Source organism: Oxyura jamaicensis, chromosome 28 (genome assembly GCF_011077185.1).
Source record: "Oxyura jamaicensis isolate SHBP4307 breed ruddy duck chromosome 28, BPBGC_Ojam_1.0, whole genome shotgun sequence".
Taxonomy (NCBI): Eukaryota; Metazoa; Chordata; class Aves; order Anseriformes; family Anatidae; genus Oxyura; species Oxyura jamaicensis.
In genome coordinates, this window is record NC_048920.1 from 392037 (window position 1) to 414384 (window position 22348).

At 49.1% G+C, this 22348-nt stretch overlaps 1 protein-coding gene across 2 annotated transcripts; it reads right to left on the reverse strand.

The window, feature by feature from the left end:
• Nucleotides 1-186: 186 nt before the first annotated feature.
• Nucleotides 187-22332, reverse strand: LOC118179265 (uncharacterized protein KIAA1958 homolog). Of its 2 annotated transcripts, XM_035348445.1 has the most exons (5): nt 22106-22332; nt 12671-12773; nt 6246-6330; nt 4328-5522; nt 187-1629 (listed from the first exon to the last, which is right to left on the reverse strand). In XM_035348445.1, the coding sequence occupies exons 3-5, from the start codon at nt 6246-6248 to the stop codon at nt 794-796; spliced, it is 2034 nt and encodes a 677-aa protein (XP_035204336.1). In that variant the 5' UTR covers nt 6249-6330; nt 12671-12773; nt 22106-22332; the 3' UTR covers nt 187-793. The 2 variants fall into 2 exon arrangements, with proteins under 2 accessions (XP_035204336.1, XP_035204337.1); XM_035348446.1 differs by lacking the exon at nt 6246-6330.
• Between the last annotated feature and the right edge of the window lie 16 nt (nt 22333-22348).

Here is a 22348-nt window from a genome sequence, read left to right on the forward strand (position 1 = left end):
TACCTGGTGGTTTAGGCTTACTGGTTCATCCTTGTAGAACAGACAAACAGCACTAAGGAAGACGTTGTTTTATTAGAACACGTCAACAAGTCACTCCAACAACTTGACTGGACTGTAGGAGAGCATATTGACCGAACAGCAACCAAACGGCTGGAAGCTGACTACGTCTGCCAACGACCATTTATGTGGCTATAGTTAGTGCTCTGGGGAAAACAGCGTAAAACTTTTCAACACTGTCAGATATTTAAGTAACTTTTCAAAACAGTCAGAATTTCTTAAATCTACAAATCTTTCACTAAGAAAAATGACATAAACCTTGTTGAAAGCATTCCTATGAGCTATGGATTAGCAGCTGGCAAACGTGGTATTTCATCATCCTCCTTCCCCCCCAGAACGAACTCCTGTTATTTATCTTTTTATGACAGGCTGTTACACGGCAGGCTAAATACCGTTTGCAAGTGTCAGCTCTCTAAGCACAAGGGCAGCTTGTCATTCAGCTGGGGAGCCCTCTCCCTGGCAGCGCATCTTACCACGTCACTATTAGTACAGTATAACACGAACATCTCACATTTGTAAAAGTAGAATTCTCATATGCATTTAACTTACTATCAATTCTGTTACGAATTACAGAAGTTTTTCACTACCCCTGAAAGCTAAAGTAATGCAAATCTCTAGATGTCTGAAGGTGAAACTGAAGGGACGGATGTTCTCTTCAACCTCTGCTAAATATCACTACTTAACCCTTTGGAACAGGCTCCTGTCGAAGTGGCACAACAGAAATCAGTGGGTACCTTTACTTCTTGGCCCTCTTTTTAGTTCCTTTGACTTGCTGGATAATTGCCTTCAGCATCTTTTCCATTCTGGCTTTTGTCAGTGACTTTCTACAGTACCATACTTGGTCCCACATGGAGTACAAGGGCTTGGGAGACAGATAGAGCGGATCGTAGTCGTGAAGCATATCCAGCGGCCTCCTCTTAGCGTACTTCTTGTAGTCCTGGATCGGACAGTTATCTGGGTTGTCAGGCCTGGCAAAGAGATGTGGAGCTGCTTCCCCCGCAGCTTCCTCCGCATGGAGGTCGTTCTTCCACTCCAGGTACTCCAGCCCTGCCTCATCCTTTCTTAGCACCAGCTGTCCCCAGTACAGCTTCTGGCTCTGATTGTGCGTACTTGCCCCAAACCCCCTAATGATATTTATGAGCATCAGGTGCAAAAAGCCCTGAGGGGTCATCTGACTTAGCAGCCCGTTCTTGCGAAGGATATCCACGTTTTCATCTGTCAGGTTCTCTAAAATAGCCCACTCTCCCTCTCTCTCTTTTTGAGCTAGATGCTGATGCTTTAGTTTCAAGGCTTCCTGAGATGTTCTGAATTCCACTCCTTTAACCACGCTGTACTCGTAATCGTGATCCTTGAGGTATCTGTCTATGCTGCTCTGAAAGAAGTACAAAGAGTTGGCGGAGAAATCCATGCCGTTCTGTTTCTTTGCGGAACTGTAGAACCAGGCCAGGTAATTATCGAGGTCTTCAGGTGGCAGCTTATAGATCTCGCGCACTTCAGAAGGGCAATGTAAAACCAGCCAGTCTCTGAAAATCTTTATGTCACTAGCATTACGGTTTCTCTTCTTCAGCCTATCTGAAAGATAAGAAACAGCATTGTGGACAGCAAGAACTAGCAAGGAGATCAGTGAAATAAAAGGGGGTGCAGAACAATGTTCACCCTCCTGTAAAAGTAGCTCAGACTGAGAGTGTCCCAGACCCTTCCCTGACAGCTCTGGTTTTGTGTTCTCAGCCAGCCCGCACCACCTGACAGCGCTAGTCTAGACAGGACTGCTTCCTGCCTCGTTCCTTCTCCCTTGACTGGTGAACCTGCATGCTGTCAGCTACGTAAATATAAGAAATTCTTTCTTTTTGAATCCTGCTTAATTGGGACAGAATGACTGCCTAATGAGACCTCATCACTGAATGGGACTGTGGGATCCACGGGGTGGCAAGCACTGGTGCAAGTTTTATGGGCTATTGGACAGCGATAGGACTGGAAGCGGGAGTTGTCATTGGTGGCTTGTCCTTGCACTGCCGAGGGACTGGATTTCACCCCGGCTGACTTTGGAGCTGGTTCCGCGCTTGTGGGACCGCTCACGTAGCCAGTCGCTGCGGTCCTGTGCCTGCAGTGCTGGCCGCGAAGCTCGAGCAGTCCAGGATGGGCTCATGTCCTCCAGCAATTTGCAGCTACTCTGGCACGTGCCTTACGGTGATGGCAGGAGCCACGCTCGGCTCTGCTGCAATAGCTGGGAGTTGGCCTGAGCACAGGTCCTGTGATCTGCCTCGGCACTAAGTGGCACCCGTTTCATACGTCCAAAGCGTCGTACCAGACGCTATGTAAAACACAGTTCAGAGTGTTCCCCTGCACGAAAACCTCTCCAGGGCAGGAGAGCTCTCATTGTGAAATAAAAACATTAACAAAAGTTAGGGGTGAATAGTAAGGAAGCAGAAAAAGATGAGTAGAAGTGTATTTTTAAAAAAGGGTTGCCAGGATTCCAGTTGGGTTCTTTCTCAAGTTGCTATGGCAATACCACATCTACCTAGTTCGATGTAGCATGAGAAATTAATTCTTTGGATTGCTGAAAAGCTCCATCTGCTCGCCTGTGACTTTTCCAGGGCTAGAGAAGGGTAGATTAAAAAGGGTTCTAGAGCCAACATCCAGAAATTCCCTTTCGCACACCAAATTATTTTGTACACGCTTAGCTGTTATCTTAAAATGCTGTGGCTGGATTGAGTTGGATCCTACTGATCCCCGTGCTGCGGATCTGGTGTTTTGCCTTTGTTACTGACTGATCTACGTGAAGCGATGAATGGCTTGTAAATCAATACATGCATGCAAAGGCCTCGCTTGAGCCACAAGCCATTTATCTTGACAGAAACAGCGATTGCACAGACGTTCCCAGGTGAATTCCCAGTCCCTTCTGATGATGCATGTTGTCAATTATAAAAACAGTGTTCATAGAACAACCGCACCAGTGTGTGTGGCTGTGGCTACGTAGGCAATAAAGATGTAACGCTGAGCGCAGTGAGGAAGGCGAGTGGTGCTTCAGCTGCACACCCGCTGACAACCCCCAAATACCCTTTCGGTAACCTGCCTCCTCCTGGAGGATGCTGGGCTGCGCGGGTACGGCGCGGGTGTCGGGGGACTCAAACCGAGTGCGTGGGGGTGGGAGGCGTGCTCTTGGCCGCTCTGTCTGTTAGGTGGAGCCAAGGCATTAAGCTACTGGAAGGAAGGGAGATGCTCTGACTGGAATTAAACTTTCAACGTTTGCCTCTGTGTTTATGCCCAGATACTAGCAGACAAAAACCTAAGAATGACTGGATAGCAGCTCACTTGGCATTAACGTGCAACACCACCTGCAGGCATGCAAATCCCAGGCAAATGTTGTGGCTCTGCCGTAGCATCTTTAAAATCCTGGGCATTTGCATTTTATTTGAGGTGTTTAATCATTAAGTAACGTACAGGTTCTGGTGCATAACACATACATCCTAGCACACGATCATTTACCAAATCAGTTGTAGTTTCCCCGCTGCTTGCGAAAGACGAGCATCACTTTGGTAGTGCCTGCACACTGCCAGCTGTTCCTTCTCACACACGGTGCCTGTCCTACAGCAGGCTGAAAACAGCCCCTAGCTAGGCTGTTCTCATGACAGGGAGTCATTTAAAACACACCCTGTGCATGACTTAGCCTTGGTGTTGGAGGTGCCCTGGTAAGCAGTGGATCTCGCAAGTCAGTGTTTGTGGAATTGTATTTTCCCCGCTCCAGCAGGATTCCAAGGACAGCACGCAGGACAATAACCAAACGTTTTGGTCCCATTGCTGTCTCTGGAGTTTTTTGTCACTGACTTCAGTGAAGCCAGAGATTCAGCCCCAGTTTCTCCATTTCACTGCTTTAAAAGTTACTTCCTTGTGCTTTCTTCTCTTGAGACCAGAGTTCATGTCTCTGGTTCCAGCTTCATGGACTCTCTAAGGGCAGCCAACGCGCTGTATGCTGATACTGAACAAAGCCAAAGACCAAAGTATTCAAACTGGATATCTGAGGCTGGGCCACAGCCAAGCGCACGTTTGGGTAGCACAGTAACTGCCATCACCTACTGAAGTGATGAGTGCTTAAGCTAGGAACCTTTTTTAGTCCCTTTCGGTAGAAATAGCGTGCCCCCTGCCAGCCGCATTTATTTTGATGCTACAGTACAGATTTTGGCAGCTCTATCAAGTGCCCCTCCAAGCGATTAACAAAACATACCCGCGTGCCCGCCAGCCCTCCCAGGAATAAAACTCCAGGCTCTCTTACTTGTGTTCGGAGATGGATGGTCTGAATTCTTGCCTTCCGGACTCAGTGAGGCTGAATGCCAAGGTGTAAGCTCAGATACCGACGGTTTGCTCCCCTCAGGAGGGTTTCCAGCAGCATCCCCACTGAAGGCTGTTCCTGGTGTGCCACACTCGGGGCAGCACAGGTGGAGTTGCTGCTGGACATCTACAGAGGCTTCAAACTGAAAGAATGTCACAGAGGTGGGTGACTCTAGTGGGGCTTTTGCTTCAGCGTTGGAGACAGAAATCTGTTTTAACTGCTCTTTTGGTGTTGCCAACCCAGTGGAATTCCTTGCTCTAGAAGTTTCACTTGTGAACTCCACAGGATTACGAGGACCTTGACGCGTGAAGCTGCTTTCCAGGATCTTCTGATTGCTTACGGGGGATTTTAGAGAAGAGGGAAGAGTTAAGGGTGGCTTTTCTGTGGGGGCAAAGCCAGGTGTGGGAGTGGCCGGCTGCTTGATAATTGCAGTCTTCTGATCATGATGCATTTGCAAATCTACCTCAGCAGTTACACAGCTAGTGGGCGGTGAGTCTGAAGGAATATTCTGGCTGGTTCTGTCTGCTTGGCTTTCCGCATCTGATACATGCTGCTCATCATCAGAGATGATTTGTAGATCTTCATTGCTTCCTAGCTTCACCATGTGTACGTCTGTTTTGATTTCACCTTTGGAGGCTGACACACGCCGTCCTGCTGCAAAGGGTTTAATGGGTTTTCTGTTTTTCTCATTTTCTCTGGGGGCCGGTTCATTATGTACTATGTAGACGGTGTCATCTCTTTGTTGAGTGACCCCTGGAGATCTGCTATGTGATCCTGGGGCAGCAGTGCCTGTTCTAGCACTCTCAAAAGATGAGGTTACCCTGATCCTCTTTTCACCTGAATTGGCTTCCCTTGAGGGAGCCTCGGAGGACGTTAGCCTCTTCCTCTTTTCTACAGCTTCGCTCTCTTCTCTGCTTCTGAAGTGTAATTTTCCACATGGCCAGTGATACGCATGTCCACCCCCACACATCCACAGAATAGAATTGTCTCTGCCGGGATGCCCCGAGGTCTGCACCACTTCCAAGGCCGGGATTTGTTTGCATATATTCCCATGAGTGTGTGCCCAGGTGACAAGGTTGGAGAGATCCATGCAAAGCGAACTGACGTCGCCGCACTTTTCAGCACCGACGCTCTCGTTCTGCAGAAACACGTTGGGAGTAACTTAATGAAAGAGTAAGTGCATAACAGCAGTCCTGGGGACCGTTTCCACCCCATCTCAACAGAGTAATAGTTCTAAATCAGTGATCCTTCTAATGATTCTCTTTAAGCGTTCCTTAAAAATAAGCCCACTTTGGGGACCTAAAGGATAATATTTGAGCGTGGTCCTGGGATGAGGGCTTTGTAGTAGATATTGCATACTTATGGGCCCAGAGTCCTGATCACGTAGCTCAGCTTAAGAATTTCTCCTGCCACAGCAGCTGTGCGTGTGTTCCACAGCCACAGCACCGCTGAGATCGACATTCCCACTGAGGCACCGGGCAGCTACCGCAGCACCGGTGATAGGAGGGCACCGTGCTGAAGTGCGGTGCTGTTTGTGGGGCTGAGTCCTGCGGTCCGGGCAGACTTGTACTTGGACAATTCTGTACCCCCTTATGGAAAATATCATGGGGGAACCAGGGATCAGCTTCTCAGTCTCCCACTTCCCCACAGCCAGCACGGCTTGTTGTTGACTGTGAAAATGGCATCACAGGGAAATCGGACCCATGAAGCTGGCTGTAGGATGCTTTTCAGAAACGGGTAAGTGGACCTGGCACCCATGTATCTAAAACTTGCTTTAAAAGATCTGCATTTTTTAATGTTATAACTCTTTCTGTTAGAAAGAATCACCTTTGGAATCATCTATGCCATAAAATATACTCACCATGCTGCCGTTGCGTATCTCACTGAGTGCTCGTTCGGGTGGAGTTCAGTAAGCGACTGTTAGGATATCCTTTCTTTCTCAGAACCTAAAATAATCATTGTGTGTGTATATGCAATGTATTTATTACACGGTGAAAATCTCTGCCCAGCAGATGCCACCAGTTTTTTCCAACATTCAGCCCCAAATAAATGCCACTGCGGACCAGGTACCTTTACTACGGTGAGCAATCCCATTTAGCTCAAATGAACTATCGACAGAAAACCTGATCTACGTAAATGTTGGCAGGATTCGCCTCTGCGGTGTATCAGAATTAGAAAAACTGAAACAATATAGACGTTGAGAAGAGAATTTTTAAAAACTAGGCCATGTGAGATGTTCCTTCTAGCGCTGGCACTCTGATTACAGGCTGTGGCTAGCAATCTTTAACTCCACAAATGGAGTGAACTGCAGAAACAGGAGTACCAGAAATTGTGAAGCAAGACTCTAACATTATCTGACTTTTCAAATATTAAAAAGATGTAGTTTTCTAACTAAAGAGTTCTTTGCATGTGTAATTCAGGTTTCTTAGAGGAAATCTGAAATTCTCCCATCCATTTGGAAAACTTCCACGGAGCGATCTGGAAGAGCACGGTACTTTCTGTGTGACAGGTTAGAGGAGAACAGTTGGTGACGTACATTACTGCCGTGCTGCAACGAGCCAAGACACCCGACAGTGCCGTACGTGACTGATACGGCACGCGCTTACCGTTCATGATGGCAGCCCTTACCCCAGGCTGCTTAGTCTGGGGTAATTAAAAATTTTGCAGTAAGTGGTGGCAGAAGATGCCAGAACGAACGCACTGGACACGGGAGTCTCGTCTGGGCTGGTCCTGTGAGCAGCTCTGGCCAAACGTGACGCTGCTTCCCGTGGCTCTGAGGGCGTGGGTGAGCGCGCATCCTCGCCCTGCGCGTGAGCTTGAGCCTCGGGGCCGGCCGCCAGCTCCCTGCGCTCCTTTTCCCTGAGCCAGATGCGGAGGACGGAAGAAGCCCATCCCAGCTGACAGATGCAGTGCTGCTCTGCAGCCTGTGAATGCGGTGTTTGTCTGCAGGGATTTATTTCATGGACATGTTAGTTAAACCGACGGAAAGCCTGTCGGCGTGCAGGCTGGGAAGCGGCTGTACTGCAGACGCCTGTTCGCGTGCCAGCAGCCGAGGCAGAGGCTGTGCTGGTGCCCTTAGTGCCTGTCCTCTGCCCTGCCGTGCTTGCCAGGCTCAGGCAGGTGAGGGGAGGCCGGGACGAGGCCGAGCAGCCCGGTCTGGAGGCTGGGGAAGATGAGCGTGGCCGCCTGGGCTGCCAGCCCCAGCTGTGAGGCGAGGTGGGGATGCAGAGAGCTTGCGGTGGGAGGAGGCCACTGTGATCGTGACAGACAAAACCCAGTGAGCACGGAACTGCTGCTTGGCTAACCTCCCGCCCCGGAGAGCTCCTGGAAGTGCGTTTACATGAGCCCTGCTCGGTGGCTCCAGCTGGCAAGGCGCTTACGCACACGCTGGGTTGTGAGAACTTCAGTCTGCCGATGCCAAAGCAAAACGTGCTTCGCTGGATGCAGAGCCCAAGTGAGGAGGCATGCAGAATTTTCAGGCAAACATTTAATTGTTCCAAGCAGAAGGAAAACAAAATACCATCGGAGTGGTACGGGCTTCCGAGCCGTCTGTCCTGAGTGAAGCACAGGTAACAACCACACTGCCAAACACCTGCAGAACAAGTAAGGGTTCCTCTGTAACTAGGCAAAGCACAAGCCGAATAGGAAAGAAGCAAAAGCAAAGCACAGAAGAAAAGCTCGCTGTAACCTCAGGAGACAGGTCGTGGCACTAAATCAGTCTTACTTCCCGATGAGGACTGAATCGGAGGCACCAGAACCACTCCTGTTTGGGGGTGGTTTGCTGCATGTCAGCAAAGCTCTGGAAAGCCTTCTGCTCTTACGCTAGCATCAATCTGTGTGTTCCTTTTTATGGCTTCCTAATGATAGTACAGATAATTTTAGCCTAGAATGCTTTGCTGTCTGCATATGCCAGCTTGTGAAATATGTAAAGCCAAGATTTTAAAAGAATTTTCTAACTGAAGCTGCTTGCTTTAAAAAAAAAATCCCTACAAGTGTTCTGGGAGCAAAGGCGTGCTTACGGTGAATTGTAAAGCAGCAGATACGTTCTGAGCTCAGGGCTGTTAATCTAGGTGTTGTGTGGGATGTATGGCCACCATGACCTCGCTCCCAAGGAGCCCTAGAGAACAGGGTTGGAAGTCACCTCGGATGGCCATCTAAGCCACAGAAGGATGAGCTTTACCCCGGCTTTCCCTGAGAGGTGCTCGTCTTCAAAGCTTCCAAGGACAGGGAATTCACGGCCTCCCGCAGTGCCCTGCTCCTGGGCCTTGTCGTGCTGTAGAAAGCTGAACTAAACTTAGGGGAGAATGTTTCTGCTCTTTCTGAAGTTAATGATGAGTTTTGTCTTCCGCTTCAACGTGAGCAATTTCTCCACAGAGAGCTAAACTGCCTGGACAATCTGGCACTTACACTTAGTGTGGGAAAAGGTAATGGAAACGGAAGCTCTGTGTGGTCACGAGGCCATGAAATTACTGACTTGGCAGATGAACATCTTGATTTCCATCGCGGGTGTCTTTAAATGGAATGCTTTTATCTCTCCTTATCTCCGAGCACATGTCTTCCTTTTCCTGATCCCACTGAAAAAGCCTTTTTTCTCCTGATATTTAGGTCCAAGTAAAACTCTGGCAATCAGCTAAGGATACTTCTTCAGCCCACTCCTGCATGCGTATTTACATGCTCTGAGAGCACCTCCAGAGACGCTGTGGAGTTTGGATTTACAGTTAGAACTGAGCGGGAGAAGAAAATCAAGCCATGCATTTACCCCTAAAGGCTGAAGTGGCACCGTGCTCATCTCTTCGGTCAACAAGAATCAGTTGCGATCGCTGCCACAATGCCTCCAGCTTCAACAAACCTAGGGCCCTTATGGGGGAGGCGTTCTGGGCTTGGGGCTTGAGTTTTGTTTTGAAACCTCACGCCTGGTTCTGTGGCTGTGAGCGATGCAGCACTAATTGTCTTTCCAGGAGAGGCTCCCATCTGATAATGGGCACTGTGAATGCAGAACCCACACCTTTGTGCAGAAAAACAGGACATTCCAAAGCTGTATGATACATGTTTTCGTTTAACGGTTTTAACCAACAGGGTTAAAATTAGTGCACTACTATAACCTATAGTTAAGTGAATTCATGCTAAGTGGATTCCCGCTCACTAGAAGGAAGAAGAAAAATGTTAAAAGAAAAAACAAACTTTGAGATTTTGCTGTCTCATGGTCCTGATCCACACCGTAAGTTTTCAAGATGTTAGCGCAATATATGCGTACTTTACTTGGCCAGGTTTTCTTGAACACAGAGGTAGTTTCAAAGAAGCCTACAGCATTTCAGGAGAGGTCTTTAAACTCAAAGCTGACTAAACGCATTGAAATGCTTCTTCCCTTTTAAGACTTTCTTGTGCCTAGTTTGAGCCATTGGGGGGGAAATAGTCAACCATTTCTGACAAACTTTCTGAAACCCATTTGTTTGTAAGGTTTGTATCTGGAAATCACCTGAAAATTTGTGCTTTACTCTTTCACATTTCAGTGGACTCCACACAGCGTTATGTTATGCTGAAGGTTGTCTGAAACCCTCTGTGACACACAGGCTGATGCAAGCAGGATAACTAAATAAAGAAACTAATTGTATAGACACTCCAAGCCCTTCAACCACTGTGTTCCTGTCCCTCCACCCTGTAATAGTCCTAGCTGTGCTTCTCTGAAGTCTTATAGTCTGCTTCACAGATTAGAAAGCCGAGGCAGGCACAAAGCAAGTAAATAGGAGCGCTTTGCCTTTTCAGCTCTAGATAAGACAGTGCAGGAAACTGGAACAATCCCGGTAGGAAAACAACAGGATACAGACCAGCAGTTCTTAAACTTGACTCCCACCCCCTTCCCCCAGCACGAATTGTTTGTTCCTGCTCACTTGAGAGACGCTCACCAGAGGTGGAGCAGCACGGGACAGCTGTAAAATGGGTGTACGGGAGGGGACGGGCTGTCAGAGAGCCCTGGGAAGGGGCGAGGGACGCTGCTGGGCAGGAGGGATGACGCTGTGCTTTCATGTGTCTGCTTGAAAGGAGCAAGGAGGGAGTTGAGAGCAGAGCAGAAGTAGCTCATGGCTGCTAAAAATCATTGAACTTATCCCACCGCTTCTAGGCAAGGGCCTTTGGGGTGGATTAATCATTTCCCAGCACATCGTTCTTCCTGTGCTCTGCAACGTGTCGCTCTCCTCCCCCGACTATACGAGAGCCTTCTCAGCACCTCTTCAGCTCTCTTCCTGCTCCACCGTATCCTTCCACCGTTCCCCCTGCCCTGCTTGCAGAAATACAGTTCCCAGGCTGCACTCGCTACGAGGTGCCATCGCTCCATTTCCAGAGATGCTCCTAGGAAACAGTATCTGATAGTGGGCAGGGTCGAACCGCGTGTACCAGCTCCGAGAGAGAGACCGCTACTGAACAGCCTACAGCAAGCACATTCCTTACACGAGAGTATTTTGGTCTGAAGAACTGGATGCTTTTTTTCAGCTGAGTCCTAATTATCTCTTCTCTTGAGGGGCTGCATTACAGAGCTGCTGTCCTTGTAACGTAACTGTGAGCTCTAAATCAAGTCTTCCTAAAACAGAGCCAATAAAAGCCTGCAGCCAGCTGGCAATGGATTGCCTGGTCCAACAAACAGTAATCAACCACTAAAAACAGATGTAGTGAAGGAAAAAAATAATTTGAAAACACGAACTGCCATAAATAGGTCCTAATATGTTAGATCCCCGCAAAGAAGTGGGAAAGCTGAAGTGAGAGTAGGGCAAAGCCGTTACTCGTGCAGAAAATTACGCCACGTTTACACTAATTGTGTTCCTTATCCTGTTAATGCTGCCGGTTGTGAGCAGCCTCACCCTCACCCTGAGGACTGGTGCCACCAGAGGCGAGTGGGCTGTTATTTTCCATAGCGATTTGATTTTAATTTAATTTTCCTTTTTTCGTTGTTTTAATTTTCCTTTTCCCCCAGGTCCCGTGTTACGGACGGGTGTGTGATGGTAGCAGCACAGCGCTGACCGGGGGAACTTGCTTCGCTCCCCAGCAGCCGTTTGCACGGAACCACCTCCTTCCCCCTAGCTAACGGGGAGGCCGCCGGCGAGGCGGCGCTCGTAGGAGCGGTTTCCCCAGCCCTACTCAGGCCGCTCACGGGTCGAGTGTCCGTGCAGCGCGGGCTTTGCCAGCGGCGCGGTCACACCATCCGCTTCGCCTTTAACCCTGGCGGTTTGGCGGCGCCTGAACGCGAAACCGAGGTGGGGGGCGGCTCGTGTACGGCCTGGCCCCGGCCGGGAGCGGGGCCGGGAGCCGCCGTCCCCGGCAGAGGGGGCTCTGCCGCCGGCCTGCGCGGCCGGCCCCGCCCACCCCGAGGCCACGCCCCCGGGACCGCCCACTCCCCGTGCCCCGCCCACAGACGCCCCGCCCACCCGCCAGACCACGCCCTTCCTGCGGCCCCGCCCGGCACCGGGGGCGCTCTCCGCCGGCTCGGGGCCGTTCCCGGTGGCGCTCGGTGCGGCGGCGCCGTGCCCGCGCCCGCTCCCGGCCTCCCGCAGCCCCCGGCCGGCCCGCAGAGTGTGGCCGTGCGGCCCGTGGGGAGCGCGGCCCGGCGGTGACCAAGCGCGCGGTGCCCTCGCTGGGCACGGCCCGACGGCGTGCGCGGCGCTGCGGCGGGGTGAGGGCGCCGCCGGGGCTGGGCTCAGCGCTGCTGCCCTGAGACTTCTGCTCCCCCGAGGGCCGCCTTGTGGCACCCGCACCCCAGCGAGGGCCTGCTGCACGGAGCTCCCCGCAGCGTCACGACTTCGCTGCCCGTTTAATAATTTGTTATTAAGCAGCTTTGTGGCAGAACTGGCTTGTGAATAGGCCTGACTGCCCACCGTGAGACGCAGCAGCCTGCTGTGGTTACTTACTGCTTTAAAATAGCGAGCAATCTGAACTCCGACACCTCCGCCCTCCCAGGCGGGACGATCCCACCTTCCAGAGGCACGCTGAGGTGACGCAGTGCGGGGGCGCAGCAGTCTGGCGAGCACCAGGCACGGAGCTGACTCTTGTGGATCTCGAGTGTTTGCGAAGGTTTAGGACGTGGTGGTAAATGGCTCCTGGCAGAGGAAGAAATAACCTTTTGGCAAACGAGGCGCTTTCAGAGGGAAGCCTTTTGGCTGCGGGCAAATTCATCGGTTCGTGCTACCTGGCCACGCTGACAGGACATTTGGGAGCCTTGCAGGCTTTCCACCTTTGCAGCCTTTTTCTACACGATTTTCTACTGTTGTCTTTGTTCGGAAGTGCCCCAGTGTCCCTTACCTCCTGCACGGTCACGCAGGATGCTTCAGGAAGCCTCCCATGGAGCACGGCAGTCTAGGGAAGGAGGGCGAGAATCTCACTAGGACCTAGAGGACAGGGTGGCCTAGGAAATGAGAGAAAGAAGGCATTAGTTATTTAGGAAAGTGATCTTAAAGCAATTCGTGTGGGATGGAAGCAATAAACAGAAGGTTCTCCGCCCTGAGAGCTGAGTCTGCAGCCACTTTTTATAGGTTCTGAGTGGCAAGCCTGAGGCAGGAGCTGGGATCGGCGTTATCTGGAGAGGCACCCGTAAGAGGCAGCGGCTCCCGGTTTGTCTCCCACTTGAGTGCTGCGTTCAGCAGGAACCGAGTCTCACGGATGAAAAATACCACAGATGGATGGCATCTTGCCTCCTGGAGAAGCAGTAAAACCTAGCACTGGCACGCCTAACCATTAATTTAGAAAAGAAAAATATATTCTGGCATACATCCTTAAGAGGCTGCCAACCCTCGTCCTACAGCAGTGATAGCACACTTCCCGAAGTGTGAGCAAGAGCAAATGATGAAGCCCCCTCTCCGGATTCAAGCAAAATTTGAGTCAATAGCTGGGTTCGGACCTGGAGCTCTCTGCTGGAATTGCCCTGAGTGCACAAAGGCATTTCTGTACATACATTTTGGAACCCCCCAACCCTCACCACAAAGCCAGCTGTCTCTTCCTGGGCCTTCCAGCGCACGCTCTCAGATGGCCACGGCACCAGTGAATGTCTTAGAGCATTACCTAGGCTGCTGGCTCCCCGAAGCCTAAATGGGAACCTCAGGATAGCTGTCTGTGTGCGGCTAAGCTTTCGGGAAGGCAGGCCTGCTTGTCAGAGGGTGGGTCACAGCCACAGCCGTGCTGCTCCACCTACAGAAAACCCTTTTTGTTCTTTGGTGACCACTTGTGTGCTTTGGTCCTCGTGACAAAGCTTGGGAGGGAAAATCCTGCTAGCTGACTTCGAGTGGTTGCAGAAGGAAGCGGTTAACTCACAGTATGAAATGAAATATCCTCTCAATAAATGAAGAATTGGTTAATCGAGTCCTGGCCTCAAGGCAAGAAAATGCAGGCTGCACGCGCAGACCAGGTAGCAGTGCATCCACTGCAGTTCCACGAACAAGCAGCCTGCCGTGCCTGTGTTGCAGCACACCTCCCACGCCCCTGGCTCCTCCACGCGGTGCTGTCCCCATGCTCTGCACTCACTGCCCTCGCGTCCGAGCATCTCACCAAATGAAATATTAAACGTGCCGAAGGATATTATGTTCCTCTGTTCCTCTGGCAACGGAGATCTTGAGTGCTCTCAATGCTCCCTGACTTCACGTGTCACAGGTTCATGTCTTAATGCTCTTTTAATGCTTGATTTCATACTCTGCAGGTCGTAGCACACGCTCACTATGTTACACAGCAACTCTGGCGTACAACCTGCCGCACACGGAGACAGCCATTTAACGGGCAGGTGTTTTGCATCGGCACCCAGGCCCCGAACTACAAAGGTGGGAAGTGCTCCAGGCAGAGCCAGTGGCTGGGCACAGGAAGCCACCTCCGTTCTGTGCCGAGGGCCGTGCCAAGCTGAGCCCAGTGTCGGCTCCCAGCGCTCGCCGAGCGCCCACTTGCAGAGGCCAGCTGTACGCTACAAGTAACGTCAGGAAGTGGTCGGTCCCCGGTATGAAAACACCCGGTTCTGGGACGCTGGATGTAGGTTGCTCTTCCTGTTCTGACGCTTCCATCTAGTTCTGTCAAACAAGCGCCACGCCGAAACCACCTTACCACTTGGTACCGTTTCCACCATCTGAAGCATGCGCGAGCCCTCTGCCCACAAAAGCCAAGCCCCTCAGCTGCGGGAGCAAGGCTTCCCTGCGCCGCTCCCGTTGCGTAACACCCTTCAGGAGCATATGGGCCAGCAAACAGAAGCCGTCCGCCGCATAATTACGGCACTGACAAACCAATTGAACCTCGGCAGCTGCCACTGGGGAGGTTTCATTCATTCTCAGTATTGCCTTTTAAACTTAAGTGGCACTGGAACAAACACATCTTTGATCCAAGTAGGAAATCGTTTGGAGCTTTGTGTTTAATAGAGCTGAGGCCCTGGGAAAATGATGGCTTTATTAGCCTGGATGACCGTGCGGGCCTCACGGCAGGCATGCAGTGGGTTGGTCTGACAGTCCCATCACTTCTTCAGACATGTTTGGAAATATTTGTTCTTGATTTGATGTGGAACAAGGACTTTAATTCAGCTGTGCTGCTGAAGCACCTATAAACTGTACGAGGAACCTCAAAGAAGTATTACGGGAGGCGGAGAGGGAGCACAACTTCGGCAGTTCCAAAATAAAGTTGTCTCTGCATTTCTGTCCTTGTGCTACGTTGTGCTTTTTTAGGGCCTGCAAAATTTGCTACAGTAAGTTTAATAAGAAAGGAGCGAGATCCATAAAATAGTAATGATTCGTACAAAGTAGCCACTGAAACCTCCTACGTCAGCCCTCCGAACCAGTTCGTACACTGGTTTGGCAATACAGTTAAAGAAGCTGTGTTTTCTTCCTAAAAAGTCTCAAGAGCATGTTTTAAAATATCGCCTTGGTCTGATTTTTCAGAAAGCCTTCTCCCGGATCCTTCGGAAACTCCTTGAATGCTTCAGTTCTTAGAAGATTGCTTTAGAAAAGCAAGTGAGAGATTCCCCAAGAAAACCTCATCGTCTTGTTCACTGCTGGAGGCAGCTGCAAACATTTTCAATCTAAACATTACTCTTAGTTACAAACAATTGTATCAGCTGAGAGTGGAAGCTGGCTCTTGCACAGCAAAATCTGATGTGCAGACAGTAAGAGGGAGAGCAGCTTGCAGACGTACATCTAACGGAGAACTTCGAGGTGCTCTGCATGTGCATCTCTGTCTCTTTTAGGGGCCCTTTCTTCATTTAAATGACCCGTGCTCAGACTCTGAAAGTCTGGAGTCACCCAGCACCTGTGTAATCCCCAGTTAGGCAGATGCACTGGGAGACAACCGGCCGGCGGAGGACTTGGGTGATGAGCTAGCGTTTCAGCCAACAATGCCTCGGCCCGACAGGTGAGCGACGGAGATCCTCAGAAATAATGCATGGGCCGCATCGGCGTGCTGCAGCGCTGCTCACCTGGCGGCTGCCGCTGGCTCGCCCCTGATCGGACAGTGCCAGCTGCACGCCTGGAAGAACGGGGGCAACGCAGCACCCGCTATTGGACTCGTGCTGGGGCGTTTCTGAGAAAAACGGGCACTGGGGCTTGCGGAGTTACGCAGAGCCCCCGAGGTTCCGGCATGAGCTCGTGTAAAACCTGCTGAGCCGTCAAGACCCCCTAAGTGGTTTATCAGGGAACTGGCACCGCCGTTGGAGTGGAATAAAATAAAATCATTGTCAGGAAATAAAAGAGCATTCCAGCCTCTTTCTGAGCAGATTTGTAGCAGGGAAGGTGACTGAACTGCACTAATCTTTCATTGCAAAAAAATGCCTCCGAGTAAAGAAAAAGCAACGTAGCACTGCAGCCCCGCAGAAAAGAACCGAAATTATGTTTGTTTCCCTGCCCTAGGACAGCGCGGGGAGATGTGCTTGTAAGGACGGTTGTTTGTATAAATAAATGTTCATTCTTGGCAGTGGAATGCAAACTATGCTGAAGGGCTGGAAACAGACCACTCTGTAAAGCTGAGGCCAGAGTAAGGGAAAGATGAAGCGAGGCTGTCGGGAGGAAATTCACATTCATTTTTAGCAACTTGGAGAGTTTCTCAAGCATGTTTGACATTTTTAATTACGCTGATGTAGAACCTATTCCAAGGACAAAAGGAGTCAGGATTACTGGGTAAACAATTAGGAAATCTCATACCAGCCAGCTAGGGGTAGTGCTGCCTGTGGGTCTGGAGACTGCTGAAACGCGGAATCATCTTTCATACTTTCTAGACAAATGGAATTTGAGTGTCTTGCAAAATCTTCACCTAGGTCAGGAGACTCAGATCCTCAAACTTTTACGAAAGGCGTATTTTTGACAGTACACATTAGACAGGAAGGAGATTAGTCTGCGCTGCTGCTATTTGGCTGAGCTTTCCTGCAGGGTTTCCTGAGAGGCTCGGAAACAATCTCGTTCTTTATACCAATTGTCTCCGAAGCTGTAACCTTACAGTGGAAAACAAAACTGAAATTTCTTCAGGAGAATAAGATCAGCTCTGCAGTACTGCATCACAGTCACGGCCTGTTTGTCTGTTTTCCATGCTCAGAACATTCTGCATCATGCCTGCAGCGCCTCATGTTGTGTGTGCGCCAGTGCAGGAGCGCTTAGCAGGCCTGCTCACCCTCCTTCCTTTCCGAAGAATTTGCAAAGAAACGTACCTAGGTTTTAATTTCTGTGTCAAGGCTGATAAAGGCGGCACTGAAATGGCAGGAGTTTGTTACCGAGCAGAAAGGTTGCAGAAAAATGATAAGGGAGTGGTTTTTAGTGCACACCTGCTCTATTTGCCTTGGACACCAGGCACTCTTAGGCTGGTATAGTTGAATAGGAACTTGTATTCTCTTTGAGATAATGGAAAGTCACAGAGGAGGTATCCAGCTTTGGGGCATGAATAAATAATTAAGGGGATGAATTATTCAGTGATCATCCCTACAACATGTGCCACATTCAGACTCAAGAGGCAACATCCCTATTGTGTGGGTTTTCTTCCCAAACATTACAGATGTATGACAGGCTAATGAATCTAAATAGTCAAATGTTGGGAAACGAGATTAAAGGAATAATTTAAAAAACAGCAGTAAAAAGCTGCATGAAGGAGTTGGCATACTTCAGGCTGGAATTACACTGGTCAGATGATCCTTTAACTCAGCGACGTTAGATCAAGCTGTCCACAGCAGTTAGAATCGTAATGTGAAGTATGAATAAAGAGCGGCTCAGGAAATTGGAAACACAGGTTGGAGGGAAGAGATGGAATTATGAGCACAGGAACTGACCCAGCCGTCTAACAAAGAACAATACGGGCGCTACACCTGGGTTTCTCAAAAGCCCATGTGCAATCCTGACGCCACTTACTAGATGTCTGAAAATTTCTGGGCTTAGATACACACTGTTAGATCAGGACCTTTGCCTTATGGCGCTTTTTGAACACTCCGTGTTTACGAGCTGCAATCAGTTGGATTAAGAGAACAATCTGACTGCAGTGACCAGAAGGCTGGCATTGTTAAATCTGGACTGGTAGAATTATTTGAATTCCACACCCAAAATCACAGAGCCTACGGCCTGAGTAAGCAGAGGCAATTTGTGATCCCCAAGCAACACGTGCTGACAGTTAATTATCTTGGAAAGCTGCAGTGAAGAGTTGCAGCTCTGGTGTAAATTGGAGCAGCATAATCAAACCATGGAATAATCCGCTCCAACGCAGGCTGGAAGAAAAAAAGTCCTGTGTTCAATAGCCAGGAAATGGCTGGTTCGTCCTTCACAGGAAATGAGTCACCCGAAAGCATCCGCGAGGAGCAGCGAAGACAGGGAAGTTCTGAAATAACATGGACTGATAACAGCCCAGCACACACAGATAAGTCTCTCGTTTTCTCCTAGATTAGGGAGAAGAAAAGATAGGTAAAACACAAGCTTTTGTGATTATATGTACAATTTTTGGTCAATGCAACTACCTGCAGCACAAATACCTGTGGGAATAGTTTGTCAGTCATGTCAAAAGGTGAATTCAGAACGCACAACGGCAGTGCTAACAGAAGTTGTACGTGCAGACAAACGGCTTGCAAAGAGCTACCTGCCTCGTCCCTGGAAGGGAGGCCTCAAACTGCCGTGGTGGCGCAGCGATCACAGGCCCAGCTTAAGGAACTCCGAAGTTGAAAATGCTTTGAAACGTTTCCTTCTGTCGAGTACTGGAGGCATATGAAGCTAAATTCCTGAGCAATTTATTGATCAACCACCCCTTGGTGCTCTTTTTGGTAACACTCCACGGCGCCAAATTCTTATGGATCAGTGGAAAGAAACCACACTTCCCTTGCTGACAATGAGTGCTGGTCGTAAAACCAGGAATCTGCAGATAAGAAACGAGCTTTTTGCAAGCACTGGAGCTAACGAAGGCAGCTTTCCGACGGTCCTCTGCACACACACCTCCAGCCGCCCCAGCTTTCTGCCTGCATTGCTTGTGACTTCTCCCTGACACTGCCGGTCTCCCTCCTTTCCTCTTCCCTCGCTCTGGGGCGAGTAAGAAGCCTCCGTTCTCAACAGTTTTGAGCCACGTGCGAGCTGACCGGCCGACGAGCTGCCACGCGAGCCTTTCTGCCGATAGACGCGGCACGGGGTTTGCTCTGTCTCCGCGAGCTCCAGACTAACCACTTCCAGAGCCGTGATGTGGCATCCTGAATGATGCACAAAAGAATGTTCTGGCATCCTGAGATGTTACTGAACTGCAGATACTCTTCTAAACAAAACAGCCACGTTAATTAAAAGTGGATAAAAATAGAGAAAAGCAACAAAAAGAGGGAAAAGTATTTGAAGCACCCCCAACCCCAAAAGCTCACTGGGACTAGACTAGAGGCAAAGTTAGATATGAGCGAGTTTCCTGGTTTAGGACCTCGCAGGGTGCTGTGAATAATGGGGGCAGAAAAAATGGGCGCAGAAAAAAATTGTTTTGTTAAAAACAGCAGCTGCTCACAACACCAGCTAGCACCTCTACGGTTCGTGTTCCCAAACAGAGACCGTATTTCTGGGGGTTCTTGTTTTTAATTCACTGATAGACGGGGAGGGTGGAATTGTATGGGGAGGGGGAAAAAAACTTCCTAGTTTGCAAAGGAATAGAGTTACACGGACAGAGTTCTCTGGCTGTGGAGCAGGCGTCAGGGCTATTTTAAAAATACAAAGAAAAAAGGCAGGAAAAGGGTCTCTTTCGTTTCCGAGAGTTTTTCTTCCCAGCACGGCAAATTAAATTCAAAGAGATAACATAGGCAGGAAGGGCTTAAAAAAAAAAAAAAAATGGAAGAAAAACCCGGGTGTGTCCCTCCAAGGCCTTCCTAGCGCCGTGAGTAACCCGAGCCTGGGGGAGGGTGGGCCCGTTTGGCTGGATTGTACCAAAGAAGCTGATTCATATTTTTCCCTTCTCCCTCCTTGCTTTTTTTTTTTTTTCACACGGCTATTTTCATGTGGGCTTCTTTCTCAAAACAAAAAGACACACAGAGACGTGTCCTTCTCCCAGCTGTTTTTTTTTATATATTGTTTTTTTTTTCTTAAATGCATTTTCCTGTTTGGCCCAAAGAATCGCTGTGCATGACCCCGTAGTATCTTTAGTCAGTTTGCTACCATTGTATCTGAAAAGATACTGAAATTTCTGTTAAATATTACAGGAAGATGATAAAACGTTGCATAATCAGCATTTCTGCCAGAAAATCCGAGAAAGCTTTAGCAACCTTAAAAGAGTCTTTTAAGTTAGCCCACAACTGCAGACGACAGCTCTTTGACAAGTGCTGGTTCTTTGATGAAACCCCCCGGTTTGCTTTTCCAAAGGTATCTGAGAAGCAGCTGCACATGCAGCATGGCTGCACAGGCTAAAAGCCAATTTCAACAGCCACTAAGAAATCAGATGTCATTCTTACCAGCGATTAGGATAGAGCATTAATGTGGGTTTTTTCAAAGTCTTTGTGTTATGTTTGGGGTCCTGTTCTTTAGGGTGCATTTCTTTACAAATGGGCTCAAATATTGCACATTAAAAAAGGGGGGATTCTGCCTCCGTGCTACCGAGGGGTTTCTTACGGTACATGAAACAGGTTGTCCTGATGGGAAGGTGAAAGGAAACACCTCCATGGGAGACAGAGCTTAGGACAGGCATAGCTCAAGAAACTGTGTTATGGCTTCTGAAATGAGAATTAAATTTGTGCTCTGCTTTGATCAAATCACTTCGGCTCTCTGGCCCTCAGCTCGACAACTCCAAAGTGAATCACATAATCCCATCATCTTCCCCTTCTTTGTCTGCCTGATCTAAGTTGTAAATCTCTTATCTGTAGCACAAGCTGAGCCTCCTTTCACGGGCGGTACCTAGCTTTGGTTTCAGATAGGACCTTTGGTGGCCTGGAGTGCCAGGGAAGAGTGCTCCTTTTCTCCATTTTAAACTTCACTGCTGCAATGAGGGCCACGCTGTCTGGAAGCTCTTGCATGTCACAAATGGTGACAAGAGCGATGCAGTAGGTTGACATCCAGAATATCTGACTGCTGTCCCGCTCTGACAGAAAATAAGGTCTTTGGCCATAGGAACCAACACAGTAACATGTATGAGAGAAAACTATAGCTGGGTTCACATTTTTAAAAGCTTTTTTGCTATATTTATGTGTTTAGTATGTGCTTCAGAAAGAAATGGGAATATAAAAGGCATGTCTGTACCTGTCAAAGTTACCTGACATTGAGTAGAAACACTACCCAAGGCCAGGATTCCAAGTCTAATCTGCACTTTTAAATCTTTTTAAACCTTCACAAGTACGCCTCTGACACTGCTGTTACAGCTCAGACGCTTCCATCAGAGGCAGATTGGCAGAAGCATACAAATGTTTTCACAAAAAAATGTCAAAAGTGGGTGTGTTAGTGAGGAACGAAGGATCCTTTCTACAGTAAGACCAGCATTATGTTGCCTAGAAACTCTCAAAACAGGACTGCCGCTAATGAATCCGAGATCAATGTGGACAGAACATTTGATATTTGATTCAGTGCTACACAGGGGACTCGTAGGGAGGCCTGGCACAATTAATTCTTGTGCTGCAGTCAACGGGCAGGCTTATGGCAAGTGAGGCAAGGAAAATAAATAATGCTGGTAGAATTCCCAGAGAGCAAATACTGTCTATATTTAAACAGAGCCACGCAGAGTTTCATCTGGGGAAGCAAACATCTTTACAAAGTGAAGCGAGCGGGGAAGAACCAGCCAAGGCCTGCTGGATGGTGGAGAGCCTACGGGGGTGCTCTGGGACCTGCTCAGCCTCCAGCAGGATCCTGGTCCTCATGGGCCTGTTCCTGTACAGGAACACAGTAAATATAGCGAATATATCGTCACAGCTTCCAGAGAGCAGCAGATGGACGCTCACTTTGGTTTCTTTATTTTAAGAACCTTCATCTCGTGGCACATGAACGACTTGGAAAATTATTTTTAAGGGAGCACAGGAAGTATCTAATACATATAAGTCCATTAAATTTACCCAAACGGCCCAGCACCTGAAAATGATTTTTTTTTCGCGGTTTGAAAATCCCCAAGGAGAGAAAATCCATGGATTTTACCTGAATCTCTGTGGAAGTAACACCCACAGGCAATTACACGCATTAAGAGTGAAACACTTATCTAATTAATCACTGGGCTCTACCTGACGAGCAAAAGAGCTGTTTTTTATCCACAAACTTTGCTAGAACTGGAACTTAGGAGAAATACGATCGTGGTGCCTGAGCAGGGCAGTAGGTGTCTTACCTCACAAGTCCTCTCTCTCTGTCACTCACTGCATAATCGTTATCCTTAAGACATTAACTGCAAACAGAGTTTGCCCTATGGTTTAAGTAAAACTTTTAAGCGCTGTCTTAAAGATCCCCAGACCGGCAGTGCTAAGTTATTAACCTAATTTCGTCGAGGAGTCCGGTCTCCCTTACTCGAAATGGCGGCCGACAGAAGCGCGCGGCTTCCCTGCCCGTAACCAACATGGCGGCGGCGGCGGCC